The following is a 23400-nucleotide window of genomic DNA, read 5'->3' on the forward strand; positions in this document are numbered from 1 at the left end:
TCTTCATTCTTCTGGCCAGTTATATTCCGGGCATACCCTCAGCTCGACTTTGACACCACTGTTCCGCCCTCAGCGCGGTACTAGCCCACCGGGTGAGACGACATTGGTCGAGGCCCAGTGAACGACCAGCGAGCGAGCGGTACCTGGATGCCAAAGGAGCTTGCCGGCAGTAGTAGGTATGTTCTTATTTTGTTGGTCGCAAATGTTGGCCTCTTCATTAGCGTGTTGGTTCCAATATCGTTGAAAGTGATCTCAATTGCACGATTCGATCCCAATTCTGATGTCGGCTCGTCAGGGATTCGAACCTCAGATATTGTGGGCGAAATAGGGTATCGTGCAATGAGAATGAGACTTGTGTTCAAACACTTTTAATAATCTTCAGACAGAGTTCAAAATCAGCACTTAGTTCTTAGTACTACAATCTAGACTTCGTTGAGCGATAAAATAGGCACTAGGTGAAACGTGGGACAGTTCCGTGATCTTGTCGGCGTCCGGAGCGAAAGTGAGTTCGATCCGTCCCGCCGTGACCGTTACGACTCTGTCGAAGCGCGCCAAAGCGGTGTTGCGCCGATTCGCCGCTAGGTGACGCACTTGCGTTTCACTTTAGTGTCCGTACTCATGACCGTCTGCGACAAATATTTATAGAACTCCTGACTCTGATGCGCAATTGTTCTTTTTAAAAACTCAAGAACTTTTACAGCATTTGAGCAAAAATAAAACTAAGCATAAAATCTTTTTGACAGGTGACTGGAATATCGATGTATTGAAATGTAATAACATGACTAAAGAACTGACAGGCATTTTAAGAAATTTTGGACTGAAATTACACATTAATTCTGCAACTCGCAAGAAAGCATGTTTAGATCAAATAGCTAGCAATGTTTGTAAAGCCACATCTGATATTCATCTGCTTGGACTATCAGATCACGAAACGGCTCAAACTGTGTCGTTTAGGCTAAACTTAATATCTAAAGACATAACTATACAAAAAATTGACTATAGCAGAGAAAACATAATCAAGTTTAAGACATGTATTTCTGCCTTATCATTTTCAGAAGTTTATAATAATTGTAATGCTAATGAAGCTTTTAATGAATTGCACACTTTGTTTGAGCTCTTTAACTTGCTTTGCTTTCCAAACATCTTTGTGAAAATTCGAAATAGATTTAGGTATCAGAAGTGGCTAAGTAAGGGAATCAAATTGGCATGCAGAACGAAAAGACTTTTATATATTCAGTACAGTAGAAGTGATAAAACTCATAGAACTAGTAAGAAATATAACTACAAAAAATATAACAGAATACTAAAAAAATGTATTAAAAAAGCCCAACAACTGGAAAACCAGAGAGTTATACAGAATGCTCCGAATACATGTAAAGCGACGTGGCGTATTATAGGTAATAATTGTAATAATGACATAGCAAATAATAATATTGACATAATTAATAACAATGACATAATGTATAATGATCCAAATGACATTTGTGAATTATGGGACCACATATTATATTTAAAAGCATCCCTGACACCTTCACCTGACGCCCACATCACTGTCAAAGCTAAGGGCCAGATCAAATATCTAAGAGTAAGGTCCTGTTAATCACCAGTGGCACCAAGTAGTGAGTGCAAATACGGTGACCTTAATTATATATAACCAGTGGCAGCTCGCACTTTTACCAATTCGTCGCCGTGCGTATGGAAGACAGCTTGCTTTTTCGTGGCTGCTTCCCTAATTTAGAGGTCCGAAAACTCTATGTCGGAAGGCTATAAAGAAAGGCCGGGAGCTCTATACTGGCACCCTCAAAAGCATAATTCTGTACAGGACTCCCATCTAAGGCATCACCCTCGTAGGCAAGGGTAACGCTGCCCATCTTCTAAGACCTTAATAGGCCCAGAAAGTCTACAGGGCTACATCGTTGGCTTTAACGAAGCGTGAAGAACGAGGTGAAAGCTCCGCCTTAGGAGGACAGAGAGGCCGTTTGACGTGAGACTCGCTAGACTGTGCTGTAGTCTAGTAGTTGATAAACTACCTCGCCATAGCTAAGTTGGGTCACTTAACCTTATTCGCACTCGTGCAGAAGTTTAAGGTTGCTCGAACGATCGCTCCATGACGGGGCACGGATCCTTCGAGCTCTATCTGTATTGTGGTGGCTAGGAGCATAAGGCACACCATATTCTTGCGGGATGGCATAGTCAAAGCTATGTGGACGATAACAAAACCTGGGTGGTAATGAATCACGTCTATCTGAGAAGACAAGGTGCCTTGTCTAAAACTAAGTGCGGGTGCATTTGAATTCGCTCCAGGGAAGGTGACAGTATTATTGCCTCCTATCTTCCTTCAAAATCAAAATCAAAAAATTATCTTTATTTGTTTAGACTAATTAAATTAGTTCTTGCAAATCGTCAAATGCTCTTAAGGAGCCTATACNGTTTTAGCAGCTTATGCATTCACAACCAGATATTTCAATGGTGAAATAGACCCAATTGAAGGGACCACTTACGTTTTGAGTATTTGTGGGAACCTGGATAGCAATACCAACTTTGAAGATCCAGCAATAGCTGTGGAAGCTGTAGCGCAAAAATGTTTACTGGTAATTCATTTAAAGATTATATTTTATAGTGCTGGATAAGTAGTATCACAGAATATAATGTAGTATTTATAGTAGTCAAATCTTTTCTTAACACTTAAGAACCAGTGAGCCTGAAATGTAGCGCGAATTTTTAAAGTAATTGGGAAACTGTTTTAATTGGTTTAATTCAAAGTTCTTAATAGTTTTATGGTCTTAAACAAGATCACGAGAATATTTGGTATACCTACTGACTGTATCATACTGTCACATAGTATTTTTACTAGGTTTGGTATATTCAAGACTACTACTGTCTCTTTGTAAGTTCAGAATTTAATTTGATTTTTCTCTATTTACAGAGTGAACTAATTGAAACAGATGAAGCCAGTCTTGAAGTCATGAAGGATGATGTGTTCCAAATACTAAAAGGACCGAGTAAAGATAAAAAATCTTTCTACTGCAAAGCAGCTCTTTCTCATTTACACAGAATATTCAGTGAAGCGAAAACTTCTGGAAAACAGAATAAAAGTGCCAACAACAAAAGTAATTTTTCCAGAAAATTCCCCGAACACACTAGAGAGCATTTGCCAAACTTAGACATAAGCAAAGTTAAGAAATGTATAAAGAAAATTGAGTTCTATTTATCGTTTATTGAAAGTTATGGTCAAGAAACTGAATAAAAGCATAACTTTATAAATTAAATAGTTGTATCTTTTTTTAATATTTACAGACAAAAACTTGGTTAATTTGTTCAACTGACTTCGGCACATATGATAAAGTCTCGTCGCCGAGCACGTAGAATTTCGTCCAATGATCCCAAGCTACCCATCCTTATCGCGACTGTGCGACGGGCGGTCGCAGTGAGTGTGCGAGCGCGACAGCAATATAATTACGCGCGAGCGATAAGGATGGGTAGCTTGGGATCATTGGACGAAATTCTACGTGCTCGGCGACTAGACTTTAGAAATTGTTAAAAATAAAAGTCCTAAATAATACCTCTACCAAATACTTTATTCATCAACAACAAGGTAATGATCATAATCACAGGAATGTCAAAATTAATAACATTAATATTAAAATTTCCTACACATCTTTAATAATATAATATCTCTTCCAACATAATTCAACAACACAGATCCTAAAAAACACGAGTTTTAGTTACAAAATACTAGTTATTTTTATGGATTGAAGTATAAAACAGCCATGTGATACATATTTAATACAGTAGATAGGTAAATACAATAAAATGTGTATAGATCTGAAGACATCTTTTCTCTATTATACATTTTCTGAATATAAACAACAGAAAAGTACTCTGCAAGTAATATTTTGCTGAATACCATAAAATAAATATGTTTCTTCACAATATTGAAAGAGCATGTTGGCATTACCTATTGAAAATTACAAACATTGATAAATACAGCAAATTCTTTGGGAGAGGGTACACAAATAGTGCTCATTCAGATTGGCATTATAAGGGTTTTTAACTTTTTAGTAAGTGCTAATAACTTCTTTTAAGTCCTTACACGAAATGTAATGTAGCACAATTGTAAATACGTATACGTAAAATACGCCAATCTAAAAGAGCCCTTTTACAACATCATAAAGAGTTTACTACAAAGACTAATTGAACCATATACATACATATAAATAGTGATATAATACATTTAGATAAATATCTAAGTACAGGGGCAACAACAGTCCTATAATAATTTAAGAATGATTAATGGATATAAATTTGAAATATTCGATCAAATGACTTACATTCTAAAATATTGTTCATCCGAAACCAGAATAATAAATATTAACCATATAATAGTATCACGATTACTATCCCTTACAGCTTAACAGAAGTAAAGAAATAGCCAAAAACCAAAGTATTGACGGAAAAAAGTCCAAAGAAATCACACAATATATTTATATTTTTTAGTTGAGTTAGTTTTCAAGAGCAATACCGATAAATAATAATAAAACAGTTACAGGAGTTTGTATTATTTTTTACGAGATGATTGATATTGAATTTTGAACTATATTTGAAAATTCATGATAAATAAATTACGCATACATTGTGATGAAATCACTTTCTCAATTCGACTCAAACCGACATGGAGCTTCTAAATGGCATGAAGATCTTCGTTTTTAATACGACGACAATCTTGAAAACCTATAAGGTCAACTGGATATCGTAACCAATTTTTAATAAAAATTGAGTTCACTGAGCAAGTTAAAAAATAGATATTGCACGTAAACCCAAGACAATAGCAATAGATGAGGTTCAGAAACAAGGAAAAGTGATCAAATAATTTCTTGAAAAAGTGAAAAATGTAACTTTCTTCTCTTATATCCCATTATCCAGACAGTATCTTCCTTTTTGGCTATAGCATTAACTACCCACCTGATTCAGAAGATTACCATTATAATATTAGTTATTACCATCTTCTGAAGAACTTTTTACGTGCCTCATTTTTTTAGCGCCTCATTTACAAGATTGTCATATTATAAAATTAACTTCGCCCATAATCTTGAGTGACCAATTAATATGGTATCTGGTTCTGGTAATACTGTATCATATCATACGTCCGGGTCCTGAAGTTGAGGAAGGAACTCCTGATGATGGACAGCATAAAAGCAGCTGCCTCTTTCTCTGTAGAGTTGGGGGCGAAGCGCGCGCGTAGGTAACGGATGGTCTGCCCTCGGAAGCAGGGTAGGCCCGTGTCGAGCATAAGGGATACCATGGAGATGATCGCTTCTTGGTACGGCCTGTGAAAATAGTAAATAGTACACATAAAATAACCTCGTCACATAAAATGCGATTGCACTGGATACAGTGAATCTGAAGTCCATATTACAGAACGAAAAAGAAACTCCATTATATCTCAAGCGTCTTTTGTTTGGTTGAATGTTTATATTTATAGAAACCAATCACGGGATCTGTCCCCGAGACAGGCCCAAGGACTTCAACCTACCATGGTGGGAATTGATGTTTAAAGAGTTATCTGCAACCTATGGTTTCATCGCCTTGATATCAGGTTTAATCTTAAAGTTAACCGAAGTGAGCGATTCAGAACGTTACCATAACTTAGTCATAGCACGGTTCGGAAAATAACGACTAGTTGAGGAAACTTCTGAATCGCCTACCTGATTACTTCATTACTTCGGGGCAGGTATTTAGTGTATAGTCTGGTCTGTGAGCACGTAGAATTTGTCCAATGACCCCAAGCTACCCATCCTTTGCGCTCGCGCGTAATTATGTTGCTGTCGCGCTCGTACACTCACTGCGGGCGCCCGTCGCACAGTCGCGACAGCAATATAATTACGCGCGAGCGATAAGGATGGGTAGCTTGGGGTCTTTGGACAAAATTCTATTTAAGATGCTTACAGACCGGGCTTTACATACAAGTGACTAGAACTCAAACGAATATTATCTGGATAGCAAAGGCTTGTATTACCTGACAGCGAGGAACGCTTGCACGCATAATTCGCAGAACCAGCGGAATGGCGGCGCCTCCATCTTGCCGCCCATCACCATCACCATCTCGTCCGTCAGCTTGATGTCAGGTTCGAAGCCCAGGTTACCACCGGGTGAGGATTCGAACATGAAGCCGAAATCTGGGGAAGGGTAAACGGTAAAGCAACACTACTACTACTGCTACTACGGTATGCATTAACGGTAGAACTGAGTAGGTTCTTGCAGTATTCAGTAATGAGTGGTACAGGTGATACTATCGGCAACAGTATTGCCGGTCATGTCGTCTCGTTCTATCGCAAAGAATCAACATTTGATGAGAGCGAGAGCAAAAACGGAAATGGATAGTTAACACTATTGCCGATAGTACATCTTTTATTAATTGGATAAATAGTATTCAGAATAGCTTGACGGCCTATATTAATAGGCGTCCAATCAATAAACGTTGGATAAAATTAAAATGGCCTTTTATAAAAAAATTCAAGCTCTATCAAATAGGTAGGATTTACATTTTTATTGCATATTCGCCCTTATTGCAGAGTAGAATAGGACCACCCCTACTCTCCCCCAGAATGTCGCAAGTGTGAAAGGCGACTAATGCCCTTTTTCACCATCAATCCCTAATTTTTAAGTGACCCATTGTAACGTATACGATCCACATAAACTTAACTTATTTATTATTTACATATTATACTACACAATTATTATAATGAACCCTAACCTACTATTATTAAATACAAATGCTTTATAAATAAAAACTTAAAACTATAAATATAAATAAAAATGAATAAAAACTTAACACTAACTAAATAAACAAACTGACAACGCAGTTCGGTTTCTATGTAGTGATTAATATTTTCTGCGCGCGGGTAACCGGTCCAAGCGCGAGCGCCGGGCGGCCATGTCTAGGCGCGAGCCGAAGATTCAATAGAACGCGAACGGCGACCATTAGCTCTCAACCTTTTGATACGGCCTAATGTGCGTACGCTCTGCGCGCCGCACAATATTTTCGTGTCAGTTTACTTACTTGATACTGATTGAAATCATTATTTTGTATTTGTAAAATACTTGCACTTCAAAATAAATAATAAGTGAAGTGAAACAAATATTTTCCCGTATTGGGTAAGTTGTGCATTTTTCTAGCTTATGTATTTAGATTTAAGAACATTAATGATAGTCTGCGTACGAAGGTAACAGTAAATTAATTTAACATAATCTAGTTAATACGTGTCTTGGAGTTTTAATAATGCATGTTAGTCTCATACAAAGTTTATGTAATGATAAAAATGAGTAATTATTATTTATTAGGAGTAATAGAATTATGCATTAATGCGTATGTTACCTTCGTACATTTTATTACAAGCTTTTTATTACTTTTTATTTAGGCAAAGATATTGATGTACTTAGAATAATGAAAATTTACCTAGTTATTATTTGTAATATTGTCCATTATAGAAAAAAAAGGGTAGTATTGCCACTAGCTAAATTGTACCCCGCTTCTGCTATACAAAATCATTATTGTAAATGCCGTTTCACTCAGATTAACGTAATGAATAGAATTATACTCCCGTAGTCGCAGTAGTGTTACCCGGCTTCGCTTGCTCCCTCATCTCATGATTCATGATCATCAATCAATCAACGCGCTAGTGGCAGCCCCTGGATTTACTCGTGCAACTAGTAACTAACTAGTGTATGTACAATTTGACAGGACCACCCTGCGGGTTCTTGGATGGCGAAGACCTGGAGGCGCACTCGGAAGCACAACCTTAACTGGAACTGGAAGCCCGAGGGGAGTAAGGAGTGTGTAAAGTGTCACGGCTGCGGATCTAAGACCAGACCCTACCCTGAGAATAGCTTATTAGCTCTCAACCTTTTGATACGGCCTAATGTGCGTACGCTCTGCGCGCCGCACAATATTTTCGTGTCAGTTTACTTACTTGATTGATACTGATAGAAATCATTATTTTGTATTTGTAAAATACTTGCACTTCAAAATAAATAATAAGTGAAGTGAAACAAATATTTTCCCGTATTGGGATCACCCTGCGGGTTCTTGGATGGCGAAGACCTGGAGGCGCACTCGGAAGCACAACCTTAACTGGAACTGGAAGCCCGAGGGGAGTAAGGAGTGTGTAAAGTGTCACGGCTGCGGATCTAAGACCAGACCCTACCCTGAGAATAGCTTTAATAAATACTTAGTTTGTTTTCCTCATATTTTGTCAGTTTTATTTATCCCCTAATTAATTAAAACGTGACAAATGGCGCCCACCTCAATCTAGATGGTCTTAGTTCTTCACCGTGTTACTTTTATCATTCTTGATTTTTTTATTCTCTCGTTTCTCTGGTGTTGGTAATGTGCATGTTTTTGGCGTAGCTCTTATTTGAGACCATTTTAGCCAGTATTTAAGACTTTATTTCGTTCTCGAACAAGAGCTGATTATTGTGACAGAACGGACTCAAGCTTTTGGCCTATTGTTTGGTTCCTTGATTGTATTTTTAATTTTATTTACTTTGTGCACAACTTCCTCGATACTTTTACTAAAAATGTCCTATCCAGTGAAATTTTTACATTTACAAAAATCAGAACTTCAATATGAAGTGACAATCAGAGGTGAAGAACCTGCAAGTAAAGTTCTTGACCTAAGACGGCAGGTCTGTAAGCTAACACAAATTTATGCATCCGAAGACATTGCCGACTCGTGTCTTGATACGTTAGATGATATCAAAGGCGTTAATGAAACTTTAGGCAAAATTAAGCAAAATTTGGAACTACTCCGCTCTGCAGCTGACCCAGCCCTTGCTGACCGAACTCTTTCACTCCTTAATCATTTATATCACCGGTTGCGTAGGGTCGAACAACCTACATCTTCTGAAAACTTGAGGTCTCTAGAAGCGGCTATGAAATGCTTCGATAACTATTACGCACAATTTAAAGACATTTCATCTGTTGGTAATTCCAAAGAAAAAACCGATGATATAGACCACCCAAAAATTTCACCTGAGGTCGGCAATCTTAGCATCAATGTTACATGCGATCGCGGAATATCTAATGATATTTCGAAAATTAAATATGACGGCAAATCTTGCGTTAGATCTTTCATTGATAGAATAGAAGAGCTTCGCATCTCTAAATGTCTTTCTAATGACAAAATGATGTCCTGTGCTATTGATTTATTCACCGGCGATGCTATCCACTGGTATCGTGGCATCAGGGACTCGATAAAAACTTGGGAGGAATTGCTTGTGCTATTAAAAGAAGATTTTGATGTTGCAGATTACGATTATCGAATGATAACAGAGATACGTAATCGTACACAGGGCGAATCGGAGAATATCGTTGTTTACCTGTCTATTATGAAAGGAATGTTTTCAAGATTGTCAACTTCCTTGACAGAAACCGAAAAATTGGACATTATTCTCCACAATATTCGCCCATGCTATTCAATGGCCTTAGCAAATTGCACTGATATTAACTCAATTAGTGATCTACGGGATTTATGTCGTAACTTTGAAAAATTTAAAATTCGCGCCGATAATTTTAAAGAACCACCGGCCGTAAACTCTAGAACTTTAGCTCCTGAATATGCTTACCAATCACCAAATAAAAATATTAACAAAAACTCAAATTTCACTAACAATTATAAACAATCGAATAGAACTTACACTAGTAATTACTCAAATTCTAAAACTTTTTTTAACCCAAATCCAAAATCTTATTCAATAGCTGAACCTAATACAACATCAAATGATGAAGTATGTATCTTAGGTAAGCCTAAACCTTATTGTCATCGCTGCCGAGTCGACACCCATGATATGAAGGACTGCAAGGCTGAACGTGCCATTTTCTGTTTCAAGTGTGGAAAGAAGGACGTTCGAACACCAGAATGCCCCACTTGCAACCCCAATATTGCAGAAACTGGTTCAAAAAACTAAAAAAAAATTGGATCAGTAAAGAAGCAACTCTTACCACTAGCTTGGAGTGGCAAAATTGGCTTATCTTTATACGCAGCTTCTTTTCTACATACAAAACTGCTCCAATTTTTAATAATAATAAGCCAAGTAAAGACCCTAGACCATACATAAAAGTAAATATTAACAATATCAAGGACCTCGATATTTACGGTCTCCTTGACTCAGGTTCTGTTATAAGCATCCTTGGAAATGACTCTCACAAGAAGCTAGTAAATTATAATTTTACTTTACATACTGACAATATTTTATCAGTCACCGCAGCTGGTGGCCAAGTACTAACTTCCCGTGGCTACATTCTTTTGCCAATCATATTCGATGGACAATATAATATAATTAAGACCCACGTTATCCCTGAAATCGACTCGGCATTGATCCTCGGTATTGACTTTTGGAAACAATTCAAAATTTTTCCTGATCACCTAAAAAATATAAGTTATTTTAACAATAGCGATCCTACTTTGCATGAAATATCAGGCGAACCTAAACTTCTTTTACACTCTTATGATAATCTTGATATAGAAGAAAGAAGGGTTGCTGACAAGTTGGTAAGCGATTTTAAAAAGATTTCTTTCGAGGAACGAGGTTTGGGTCGGACAAGTTTAATTACACATAGTATTGATACAGGTGATGCGGAGCCAATACGACAAAGGTATTACCGCATGTCACCTGAAAAGCAAAGGATTGTAATTGAACAAGTAGACGAAATGCTTTCCCTTGACGTCATTGAGCCCTGTGAAAGTCCTTGGTTATCTCCGGTATTAGTAGTTACTAAAAAGGACGGCAAGCCCCGTTTTTGTTTGGACAGTAGGAAACTGAATTCAGTTACAAAGAAGGATGCCTACTGCCTTCCTTATGTCTCAGAGATTCTCGACAATCTGAAAGATGCTAGGTATTTGTCCAGTATTGATTTATCAAAAAGTTTCTGGCAAATACCTATAAAAAAGGAGCATCGGGAAAAGACAGCCTTTTATGTACCAGGAAGAGGAACCTTTCAGTTTAAAGTCACTGCTTTTGGCTTGACTAATGCCCCAGCTACTCAGCAACGCCTTGTGGACTCCTTGTTTGGACCTGAATTTGAATCTAACGTATTTGTTTTCGTAGATGACGTCATAATTATAAGTAGAACATTTGAGGAACACTTATCTCTTCTATCGCGTGTTCTGCAAAAACTTAGTAATGCAAACCTAACAATAAATTTGAGTAAGTGTCAGTTCTTCCGCAATCATTTACGTTACCTTGGTTATGTGGTCGACGACAAAGGCTTACGAACCGATCCTGAAAAGATTGAGGCTATCCTCAATTACCCTATCCCCAAAAATAAAAAAGACGTGAAGCGTTTTCTAGGTACGGCTTCCTGGTATAGACGATTTATACCAAACTTTAGTTCTATTGCTGGTCCCTTAAATAAGTTAACCTCAACCAAAAAGACTTCTCCACCGTTTGAATGGTCTGATGAAGCAGATAAAGCATTTCTTAAACTTAAATCACTCTTGGTACAAGCCCCTATCCTAGCATGTCCTAATTTTAATCATCCATTCGAGGTTCACACCGACGCAAGCAACTTCGGTGTAGGAGCCATGCTTTCTCAAACAATAGACGGGGTTGAACACCCGGTTGCGTATATGAGCAAATCTCTTACTGGCCCTGAACGAAATTACAGTGTGACTGAGAGAGAGGCACTCGCTGTCCTAACAGCTCTCGAACACTGGCGTTGTTATTTGGAGAATGGAAGAACTTTCACAGTTTTTACAGACCACTCGGCCCTTAAATGGTTTCTGTCCATCTCCAACCCGACCGGTCGTTTGGCAAGATGGGGAGTGCGTCTCTCTTCTTTCGACTTTGTTATTAAGCATCGCAAGGGCAAAGAACATCTTGTCCCAGACCTTTTGTCAAGATCAGTCCCGGTCGCCTTGGTATCCACTTCACAGGATTCGCCTGCAAGTCAAGATTCATGGTACTTAAATATTTATAATGGCTGCAAAGTTTCACCTACCAGTTACCCTAACTATCGCTTGGAAAACGGTAAACTTTATAGATACATGCGTAACAAGAACTCACTTACTGCAGAATTTGACTGGAAGGAAGTAATACCAAAAGAAGATCGAGACGAAACTATAAAACTTAATCACTCTGAACCCACATGCGGGCACTTTGGTATATTTAAAACTTTCAAAAGATTATGTCTTAAATATTATTGGCCTAAAATGCATAGCAATGTTGCGAGTTTCATCTCCAATTGCGATATCTGTCATGCATATAAATTATCTACACAAGGCACACTTGGTAAAATGGGCAGACCCAAGGAGTGCTGCCGACCATTTCAATCGATCTCGATTGATTTGGTTGGACCCTTACCACCTTCCAGGAAACAACACAGCTACTTATTTGTTGTTACTTGTTGCTTTTCCAAATATTGTTTGTTGTTTCCATTGAGACGAGCTACTGCTGAACTCGTGACCAAACATTTGGAAGACTTTGTGTTTCTTGTTCATGGTGTCCCACAAACCGTAATCCTTGATAATGGCATACAATTCACTAGTCGTGAGCTAGACAAATTATTCAAAGTGTACAAGATTCCAAACGTTAACTTCACACCAAAGTATACCCCTCAAGTCAACACTGTGGAAAGGTACAACAAGACTATAATGACAGCTGTATCTTCCTTCGTAAACGACGACCATCGTTCTTGGGATCTGAATCTGCCAAAAATTCAGTTCGCAATCAACACTTCAATAAACGAAACAACAGGTTATACTCCAGCTTTTCTCGTTCACGGGAGGGAATTAGTAACTTGCGGGTCTCATTACATTGAGAATGACATCCCAAATGAGTTAATTTTCGCTCCTCGAGAAATTTATGCTGAAAACTTAGGATATCTCTCTAATATTTTTAACAAGGTACAAAAAGCACTATGGAACGCTCACGAAAAGAATTCTCAGCGTTATAACTTAAGGCGTAAGGAAGCAGAATATCATGTCGGTGACATAGTTTGGAAGCGTACTTACTTCCAAAGTGACAAAGATGCTTATTATGCTAAAAAGCTCACTCCTAAATATGTTAAATGTAAAATTATTCAAAAACGTTCACCACTCGTTTACGTTTTGGAGGATATGGTTGGTCGTAACTTAGGAGCTTGGCATATCAAAGACTTAAAATCAAACATTTATAAATCACATTAAAAGCGAATCATAAACGGATTAGTTTTCTTATTATTGCGGATTTTGCATAAGGCAAAATCCTTTCTTTCGAAAGGGGGTACTGTAACGTATACGATCCACATAAACTTAACTTATTTATTATTTACATATTATACTACACAATTATTATAATGAACCCTAACCTACTATTATTAAATACAAATGCTTTATAAATAAAAACTTAAAACTATAAATATAAATAAAAATGAATAAAAACTTAACACTAACTAAATAAACAAACTGACAACGCAGTTCGGTTTCTATGTAGTGATTAATATTTTCTGCGCGCGGGTAACCGGTCCAAGCGCGAGCGCCGGGCGGCCATGTCTAGGCGCGAGCCGAAGATTCAATAGAACGCGAACGGCGACCATTAGCTCTCAACCTTTTGATACGGCCTAATGTGCGTACGCTCTGCGCGCCGCACAATATTTTCGTGTCAGTTTACTTACTTGATACTGATTGAAATCATTATTTTGTATTTGTAAAATACTTGCACTTCAAAATAAATAATAAGTGAAGTGAAACAAATATTTTCCCGTATTGGGTAAGTTGTGCATTTTTCTAGCTTATGTATTTAGATTTAAGAACATTAATGATAGTCTGCGTACGAAGGTAACAGTAAATTAATTTAACATAATCTAGTTAATACGTGTCTTGGAGTTTTAATAATGCATGTTAGTCTCATACAAAGTTTATGTAATGATAAAAATGAGTAATTATTATTTATTAGGAGTAATAGAATTATGCATTAATGCGTATGTTACCTTCGTACATTTTATTACAAGCTTTTTATTACTTTTTATTTAGGCAAAGATATTGATGTACTTAGAATAATGAAAATTTACCTAGTTATTATTTGTAATATTGTCCATTATAGAAAAAAAAGGGTAGTATTGCCACTAGCTAAATTGTACCCCGCTTCTGCTATACAAAATCATTATTGTAAATGCCGTTTCACTCAGATTAACGTAATGAATAGAATTATACTCCCGTAGTCGCAGTAGTGTTACCCGGCTTCGCTTGCTCCCTCATCTCATGATTCATGATCATCAATCAATCAACGCGCTAGTGGCAGCCCCTGGATTTACTCGTGCAACTAGTAACTAACTAGTGTATGTACAATTTGACAGGACCACCCTGCGGGTTCTTGGATGGCGAAGACCTGGAGGCGCACTCGGAAGCACAACCTTAACTGGAACTGGAAGCCCGAGGGGAGTAAGGAGTGTGTAAAGTGTCACGGCTGCGGATCTAAGACCAGACCCTACCCTGAGAATAGCTTTAATAAATACTTAGTTTGTTTTCCTCATATTTTGTCAGTTTTATTTATCCCCTAATTAATTAAAACGTGACACCATGTGGTAACAAATAACAGGAATTCTGTTTTCGTAGGGGTCACTTAATTAGGGATTGATGGTGAAAACGGGCATAAGGGACCAATATGCGAACATCAATCAGAGGTTTTTGTCTTTTTTTTAAGTAGAACAAGGTAAGTAGGTATTTGTCGGCCTTGATCATCTTCTAGATCATGATCCAACGTCCAAGATAATACAAGTCCGTACCTATGTGAATGATATGTCCGTCTGTGTCCAGCATGATGTTCCCGTTATGCCGGTCCTTGATCTGAAGCAGGAATCCGATCACGCTGTACGCCGCCATGGACGTTACGAAACACCTCCTGGCCGCCTGTGGATAAAATGTTCCTTGTTTGTTTTCTTGTAAAGGTTAACAGTTCGTGTGCTGCTGCACTTATAGTACAGTCAGCGACAAATAGTTCGTGACACCCAAAGTAGCCAAAAACGCAACACGGTTGTGTTGTCAACTTTTTGGCCACTTTGGGTGTTGCGAACTCGTCGTTTCAGCAGGCCTGTTCATCTCCGCGAGTTTACATCGAAAACAAAACACGCACGATGGCCCACCTACAGGATACTATTCGACAAGGCCTCACATACGAGCGAACATTGACTCACGCACGCGTATTCTTGTGCATGATGGAAGAAAATAAAGACTAAATACTGTGCAGTATTTAACTGCCTAAATAATAATAAAAACACAGAATGTACTTTTTTAAGTTGCCTCATGACACTGAGAGGTAAATAAGTAGTTAATATTATTCATGATAATTCATTCTAAATCATGTATTTCCTCCGCCATTTTCCGCAGTTTGGCACCTCACGTCACATCATNTTTGAATTTTGAATTTAGTATACGCAATGGCAATTCACAAATGTGTATTAATTAGTGATAAATTCATAAAATTCATAAATTCATAATAATTGGTGACCAAAGTCATTGGGGGAGGCCTATGTTCAGCAGTGGACGTCCTGTGGCTGAAATGATGGTGACCAAAGGGATTGGTATAAAAGGACTAAAAAACCTTTTAATTGATGGTAAAACATTAGCTAAAGTTGATATGGGGAGTAGTGTAATTTGAATGTCTGTTTTGTAAGATAACACTAAATTATTTACATTTCCTAAGAAGTTTGGGGGTTTTCCAATGGTACCTAACTAAATCATCACAGGTTAGTATTAAACAGATCTATGATATTCAAAATATAATTGAGAAACATTAAATAAATCTGTTAAATTTAATGTCAACTCTTCAAGATAATAAACATTCCTCTCTACAAAGCAGACTTATCTAACTTATTAAGCTGGAATATAACCTCATTTTCTAGGTCTAATTTATTAAGACAATTATTTTTCCCTAGTAATAAGCAATCACGAGCAGACGAAGTAATAAAGTGATGTGGGCGAAGATATTTTCGATTTTAGCTTAATGATGGCTTTAGGAATATTGTTTATCGGCAAATAAAGTTTTACAAATCTATTAATATACTTATCTTGTAAGATTAAGCTTTCCCACACACAAGGTATCAAGTTTATTATGTTTTAAGTTGTTCTTTGCTATCTCAGTAATTAATTAACTACTATAAATAGAAATAAACGAATCTCTAGCACTTGCATCTCCTTTTGGCCACTAATTTCGTTTGATGTCAGGACATATCATTATGATACATGTATGACATAGTAACTTCAAGGAATTGTTTAACTTTTGGTGTATGATTGCTGATGATCCTATCCTAAACTTATTTCCATCATCCCACTAACGTTATCAGTATATCTATCAGCTTTCGATGCGGCTGCAGCATATCTAAATACATTAACTCAAAGGTGACTGACTGACTGACTGACATAGTGATCTATCAACGCACAGCCCAAACCACTAAACGGATCAGCCTGTGGCATGCAGGTAGATGTTATGACGTAGGCATCCGCTAAGAAAAGGATCCACGCGTACGAAGTCGCGGGCGGCCGCTAGTCAAATCATATATATATACTTATTAATTTTAGTTATTCAAGATCCAAAATCTTAGCAATTATAAAACAATAGTCATAAATATTATGTATAGGATTAAATCTTGCATGAATACAAATACCTAACTAATACGTATTTCATGATTTTGGGTTTTGGAAGGCTCATTAAGCGATCAGTCTCTTTTAATTATTCTTATACAATGGCGGCTCATAAAGACTGTTCAGTGTTCCAGACCACACAAAAGATATCCTTTTAAACAAACAATTAATCAACTGAAAACAATCAATGCCCCAAGTAAATTCTTCCCACGCATTCCTAAAGGCTACGTTTAAAGGTTACAGGTTGGCATTTGCGCCTAATCCCGTACTAGGTCCCTAGTCCGCAATTTCAGAGATACTACTCGTAGTAGTACCTACTCCAGTACTAGGTCTGTTGCCCGCGGTGCTAGGGACATCTATAGTAAACGTTTAGTGCTGAAAGGGTGGTAAATGCTATCACCAGCGCCATTCCACGACTACGCAGGCGGCCCAAGTAGGAAGAGCTAGCGGGCCTGTAGTTTCGGTCTTGAAAATGTTAACACCTACTTAGTCGGTCTTTAAAACTAGGTGTTAAAGTCTTTTCTTATTAAAAAACAAAATAAGTGAAATTTTAGCAACTAGTAAAAGTACAAGTGTTTAAAAAGCTAAGAAACGGCATCTTCGTTTATTCGTACTTTTTCTGTTCTGTGACTCGTAGAAGAAGAATACTTTTTAAGAGTTCAGTACCAATAATAAGAGTTCTAACCCCTCAGAATATTAGTAGCGAACGAGCATTCATGTTTAGTCCTACTTGTATATGATCTGTACAGTATTAGGTAGGTAATTTGGGTAGTTTGGCCACTCTAATTACAACAATTTAACAGTTCCGCCTAATTCAGCCATTTGCATGCAGACTTCTGCAAAAACCTCTGTCACTGCCAGTTACTGGCGTTCATCACTTGTGCTGCCTGTAGCTGAAGGACAAGGCTTGGGGCTCAACCTTGGACCCTAAGTCAAGGGGGCAGGGTGGGCTTTCAGTTGCAGAGGCGAGATGAGGTGTGAGTGAGGCCGTGCGGTGACGGCGCGCGCAGCATCAAGAGCGGTAGGGATGCCGAGGGCTCGATAGATTTGTGCGTTTTGTAGAGTTTTAATGGAATTTTAAGATATTTTTAGGTTACGCGTCTTAAAATTAAATGTTATGAAAAGTGAAACTGAGTACTTATTCGAAAATAAATGATTCGAAAACCCAATTACTATTTAGCTAATTTTGGCAGGCTATTACTAAAAACTCGTAATTTCAAAGTTTCAAGAAAGTATTTTTGATGAAGTAACTATGATTATTTGATTATGCATTTTTTCAAGTTTACATTACTCACATAGAAAAGTCAAAGATAAATAAAGATACCTTTATTAATAAGTACTATTTATTAAGACTAGTCTTTATGAAAATTATGCAAATCGTTTATTTATAGGTTTCGGTAATGGTCAATAATATGTTAAATGAATATTAAGTTTTATAAGTCATTTTACGCTAGTTTTTCATGATCAAATGTTTACTAGCATAGCCATCCCAAAACATCCATTAACTTTACACGTCCCCCCATCTTTAATACGTTACCTGAGGGAAAGATAAGGCGATACGCCCTAAATTACCCTAAACCACCTCGAATCACGTTTCGCCCCGTCCATAAACGTTTGTAGGCTCTAAAATTTCAATAATGAGTTGAAAAATCGACATCGCGCCTCACTAGCCTCCAGTATCCAGTTCCACTGCGATGGGCGCCCGCGTGCGTCCTGCGGCCGCGATTCGAGCTTAAAAACCTGAAAATTAATCAAAATTAACACAAAATGCTGAGTGAATAAGTGACAATATGGGTGTGGACAGTCTTCCGCCTCAGCGGACGTCGGTAAGTGGCACATTGTACACAGAAAACAATTGAAAAGCACTGATGCTGGAGACTGTATCGAAAACTGTTTTTGTTTTATGGTTATGTGTGGAGCTGCAGTATTATGTGGTTTCGGACGGGATTTGTATGCAGATGCGTCGGTTTTAAATTGTAGCGAGACACGCCAAATGAAAGAGTTTTTGACGGTGTGTGAATTTTATCCAAACATTCATTTGGTCTTTGGTTGTGGGATTGGAAAATGTATGCTTGTAATGGAAAGGCCATTATGACTTTTGACATTTCGGTGATCCGTACACAGACATTATTTGAATTGAATTTCATATCTTTAAGAGGCTTTGAAGCTGATTCATCTGTAATGTATCAACTCATTCGTCTACTCTATAATTTCTTTACTCTTTAAAGGGTAGAAATAGGAGCTTACTTAGAACTCACATTAAATAATCTTAAGTTGCTTGTATACCAAATACAATATCATATTATGCAGTAACAGGCTTACGCTACAATGAACTCTATATCCTGCCGACATTTACAAACGTACTTCTTCTATCGTGTGGGCTGTAAAAACTGACATCACAACCCTCCGGTGTCAGATTTATGAGTTGCCACAGGCGTCTGACATGACTCAATCAGACCGTTGAACTTTTATTACACACCTTCTATCTCCTCTAAAAATGAATTTAAAGTTAATTACTTTGATTTCCTTTGCTTCATATTCTAATAAAGTTTTTATAAACGGCTCCTTTAGCATACCACATAATATACACACTCTTTTTTCTCTTTATAATAGTGTAAAAGAGCAAGATAAACTGTCTTGATGACAAAAAGTCACCCGTGCGCGCAGAGCCTAAAGGTTCAGTCAAACCAACGCGATCACACGCGATCAGCCGGCGTGCAGCGATGGCGATCAGACTTAAATGCATTGATCGCCATCGCTGCACGCCGTCCCCTATCCGTCCCCCGGACACGGCCTGAGCCGAGGTCCGAGCCTACCGTGGTGCCCTCAGGCCGCGTCCGTAGTCCCCTCGATCGGGCCTACTATAGTGAGCCGGACTTTGGTCCAACACCGCGGTGGGCAACCCTCTAGTTGGGTTCGCCACGGATCGGGCGTCTTATGCGCTTGATACGGCCCGATNCAAAAACAGCAATTCAGTAGGTCATGATGGTATAACTACCCGCGTTATTAAATTGTGTGCTAAATATTTAAGTCGACCCCTAGCATATGTGATCAACTTATCTATGGAACAAGGATACTTTCCCGATAAACTCAAATTATGTATTGTTAAGCCATTATTTAAGAAAGGTAAAAAATATGAAATGACAAATTACAGACCCATTACACTTATACCAATATTTTCAAAAATATATGAAAAAGTAATTTATAAGCGTATATATAATTTTATTACCGCAAATAAGCTACTTAGAGACGAACAATACGGGTTTCGCAAAGGTAGTTCTACCACAATACACACACACACACACACACACACACACACACACACACACACACATGATCATAAAATGTTCTGTAAAATAGCTCCTATTCATATCACCTTAATGTTATTTTAAGTTATTTTTAGTTACCAGCTGAAATTTCCATGTTATAGTCCTAGCATGTAAAACTTAAATATTTCTATGTTAGCCCACAAATGTCGAGGAATCACTGACACTGAAAATACAGTATTTTTTACTAGTTTCGGTGTCAGGGTTCACCCCTTGTTAGATCCAAATGTTTAACTGAATAAATTTATTTATTATTATTATTATGTTTGTGTTTTTTATCTCAGCTTTAAGGGCTGGTAATATAAGATCAGCTACGGGCATGGCCAAGTAACTAATCCCTAGATGATTTTAAAATNAAGCAAACGGCTATTACTGTATCCTTCAGATCAGCGTGTAACGTATACAATCCACATAAACTTAACTTATTTATTATTTACATATTATACTACACAATTATTATAATGAACCCTAACCTACTATTATTAAATACAAATCTATATATATAAAAATGAAACCCGTTTCGCGTTGTCACGGCATCACGTGTGAACGGCTGAACCGATTTCGATAATTCTTTTTTTTAAATGTTTGTGGAAGTCCAAGGATGGTTCTTACGGAAAAAAATATTAAGAAAATCTCTACGCTAAGGCGGTACGAAGTTCGCCGGGTCAGCTAGTGCTTTATAAATAAAAACTTAAAACTATAAATAAAAATGAATAAAAACTTAACACTAACTAAATAAACAAACTGACAACGCAGTTCGGTTTCTATGTAGTGATTAATATTTTCTGCGCGCGGGTAACCGGACCACAGTGTTTTATTTTGGCTTAGAAGCGGACATCCCTGTTTTATTAATTCAATCGTTAGATATTATACTATTATGTATAAAATTGATGAAGGAACTAGTAGTTGTATTTGTTTAGTTTCGAAGAAATATTCGATTTTGTGATTTTATAAAAAAAACAGTTTTAGAAGCATATTTTCTAAAAAAATTACATTAAGTCAGAATTTTGTAAATAAATTTACCTATCACTATAACGTCTACCTTTATGCAAAAATANTAAGTTGTGCATTTTTCTAGCTTATGTATTTAGATTTAAGAACATTAATGATAGTCTGCGTACGAAGGTAACAGTAAATTAATTTAACATAATCTAGTTAATACGTGTCTTGGAGTTTTAATAATGCATGTTAATCTCATACAAAGTTTATGTAATGATAAAAATGAGTAATTATTTTTTATTAGGAGTAATAGAATTATGCATTAATGCGTATGTTACCTTCGTACATTTTATTACAAGCTTTTTATTACTTTTTATTTAGGCAAAGATATTGATGTACTTAGAATAATGAAAATTTACCTAGTTATTATTTGTAATATTGTCCATTATAGAAAAAAAAGGGTAGTATTGCCACTAGCTAAATTGTACCCCGCTTCTGCTATACAAAATCATTATTGTAAATGCCGTTTCACTCAGATTAACGTAATGAATAGAATTATACTCCCGTAGTCGCAGTAGTGTTACCCGGCTTCGCTTGCTCCCTCATCTCATGATTCATGATCATCATCAATCAACGCGCTAGTGGCAGCCCCTGGATTTACTCGTGCAACTAGTAGCTAACTAGTGTATGTACAATTTGACAGGATCACCCTGCGGGTTCTTGGATGGCGAAGACCTGGAGGCGCACTCGGAAGCACAACCTTAACTGGAACTGGAAGCCCGAGGGGAGTAAGGAGTGTGTAAAGTGTCACGGCTGCGGATCTAAGACCAGACCCTACCCTGAGAATAGCTTCAATAAATACTTAGTTTGTTTTCCTCATATTTTGTCAGTTTTATTTATCCCCTAATTAATTAAAACGTGACAACTTGTGGTAACAAATAACAGGAATTCTGTTTTCGTAGGGGTCACTTAATTAGGGATTGATGGTGAAAACGGGCATAAGGGACCAATATGCGAACATCAATCAGAGGTTTTTGTCTTTTTTTTAAGTAGAACAAGGTAAGTAGGTATTTGTCGGCCTTGATCATCTTCTAGATCATGATCCAACGTCCAAGATAATACAAGTCCGTACCTATGTGAATGATATGTCCGTCTGTGTCCAGCATGATGTTCCCGTTATGCCGGTCCTTGATCTGAAGCAGGAATCCGATCACGCTGTACGCCGCCATGGACGTTACGAAACACCTCCTGGCCGCCTGTGGATAAAATGTTCCTTGTTTGTTTTCTTGTAAAGGTTAACAGTTCGTGTGCTGCTGCACTTATAGTACAGTCAGCGACAAATAGTTCGTGACACCCAAAGTAGCCAAAAACGCAACACGGTTGTGTTGTCAACTTTTTGGCCACTTTGGGTGTTGCGAACTCGTCGTTTCAGCAGGCCTGTTCATCTCCGCGAGTTTACATCGAAAACAAAACACGCACGATGGCCCACCTACAGGATACTATTCGACAAGGCCTCACATACGAGCGAACATTGACTCACGCACGCGTATTCTTGTGCATGATGGAAGAAAATAAAGACTAAATACTGTGCAGTATTTAACTGCCTAAATAATAATAAAAACACAGAATGTACTTTTTTAAGTTGCCTCATGACACTGAGAGGTAAATAAGTAGTTAATATTATTCATGATAATTCATTCTAAATCATGTATTTCCTCCGCCATTTTCCGCAGTTTGGCACCTCACGTCACATCATTTTACCGAAGTCAGCCCTATAGCTTCGGCGCAGTGCCGATCACTGACGTTTGTCAACAAAATGGTGCTTGACTCTTGAGACAGGCTAAATTACACCATATTGTTAATGACATTGAGCATACATTTTTTTAAATACCTTCGCGAAGTAAAACTTCTGTACGTAGTACTTATTATTATTCTGTGGTTTCAGCCAAATGACGTCCACTGCTGGACAAAGGCCTCCCGCAAGGTTTTCCATAATGAATGGTCCTGCGCTGCCCGCATCCAGGCTCTTCCCGCGACCTTTGCCAGGTCGTCGGTCCACCTAGTAGGAGGCCTGTTACGAACTATTTGACTCTATTATTAGATCTTTTCTGTGCCTCATTTGTAGGCGCTCTCGATATTAAATACAATCTGAAAATAGCATTTTTAAAGACTTCTTCTGCACAAATTACAATAATTATCGGTAAAGCTAAGCTAAATATTATTTACGTATTAGGGATTGACTTTTACACATCATCCCAACGGATAACAACTGTGTATATGTGGTAGTCATCTGAAATTCCCTGGCAGTTAAGAGTTCGCATTTAAGACGCCCATATACAGTTACAAAGTAAGTCTGTGTACTTACCTGGAATTCTCTAGTAGTCTCGTCGCCATACTTCTTGATGAAGTACTCATACATGCCGATGTCAGTCTGTCGTCCCAACTGGTCTCGGGATTTGGCGTTCGGCACGCACTCTATCACGCCGCACTGAGAAGATAATACAGTTTTATAGTTTGGT

The 23400-nt window shown here is 37.7% G+C and overlaps 2 protein-coding genes and 1 long non-coding RNA gene across 3 annotated transcripts in view; 2 read left to right on the top strand and 1 right to left on the bottom strand.

Moving 5' to 3' along the window:
• Positions 1–778: 778 nt before the first annotated feature.
• LOC114356560 (uncharacterized) lies at positions 779–3269 on the top strand. Its single transcript, XM_028309772.1, has 3 exons — positions 779–797; positions 2419–2591; positions 2927–3269. The coding sequence occupies exons 1-3, from the start codon at positions 779–781 to the stop codon at positions 3245–3247; spliced, it is 513 nt and encodes a 170-aa protein (XP_028165573.1). The 3' UTR covers positions 3248–3269.
• A 288-nt stretch (positions 3270–3557) lies between these two features.
• The window catches only part of Pi4KIIIalpha (phosphatidylinositol 4-kinase III alpha), a 67669-nt gene continuing 47826 nt past the window's right edge, over positions 3558–23400 (bottom strand). Inside the window, exons 34-37 of the mRNA XM_028309776.1 lie at positions 23247–23369; positions 22014–22137; positions 6017–6176; positions 3558–5327 (exon numbers count right to left, since the gene is read on the bottom strand). Coding sequence (XP_028165577.1) covers positions 5102–5327; positions 6017–6176; positions 22014–22137; positions 23247–23369 — 633 coding nt within the window. The 3' untranslated portion in view covers positions 3558–5101. The remainder of the gene's footprint in view (positions 5328–6016; positions 6177–22013; positions 22138–23246; positions 23370–23400) is intronic.
• On the top strand, positions 7121–7891 carry LOC114356564 (uncharacterized). The gene is made up of 2 exons (XR_003656228.1): positions 7121–7155; positions 7742–7891. It is a non-coding gene; the product is annotated as an uncharacterized LOC114356564 (long non-coding RNA).

Source organism: Ostrinia furnacalis, unplaced genomic scaffold, assembly GCF_004193835.3.
Source record: "Ostrinia furnacalis isolate ACB-3 unplaced genomic scaffold, ASM419383v2 OfSCF2829, whole genome shotgun sequence".
NCBI classification, from domain to species: Eukaryota; Metazoa; Arthropoda; class Insecta; order Lepidoptera; family Crambidae; genus Ostrinia; species Ostrinia furnacalis.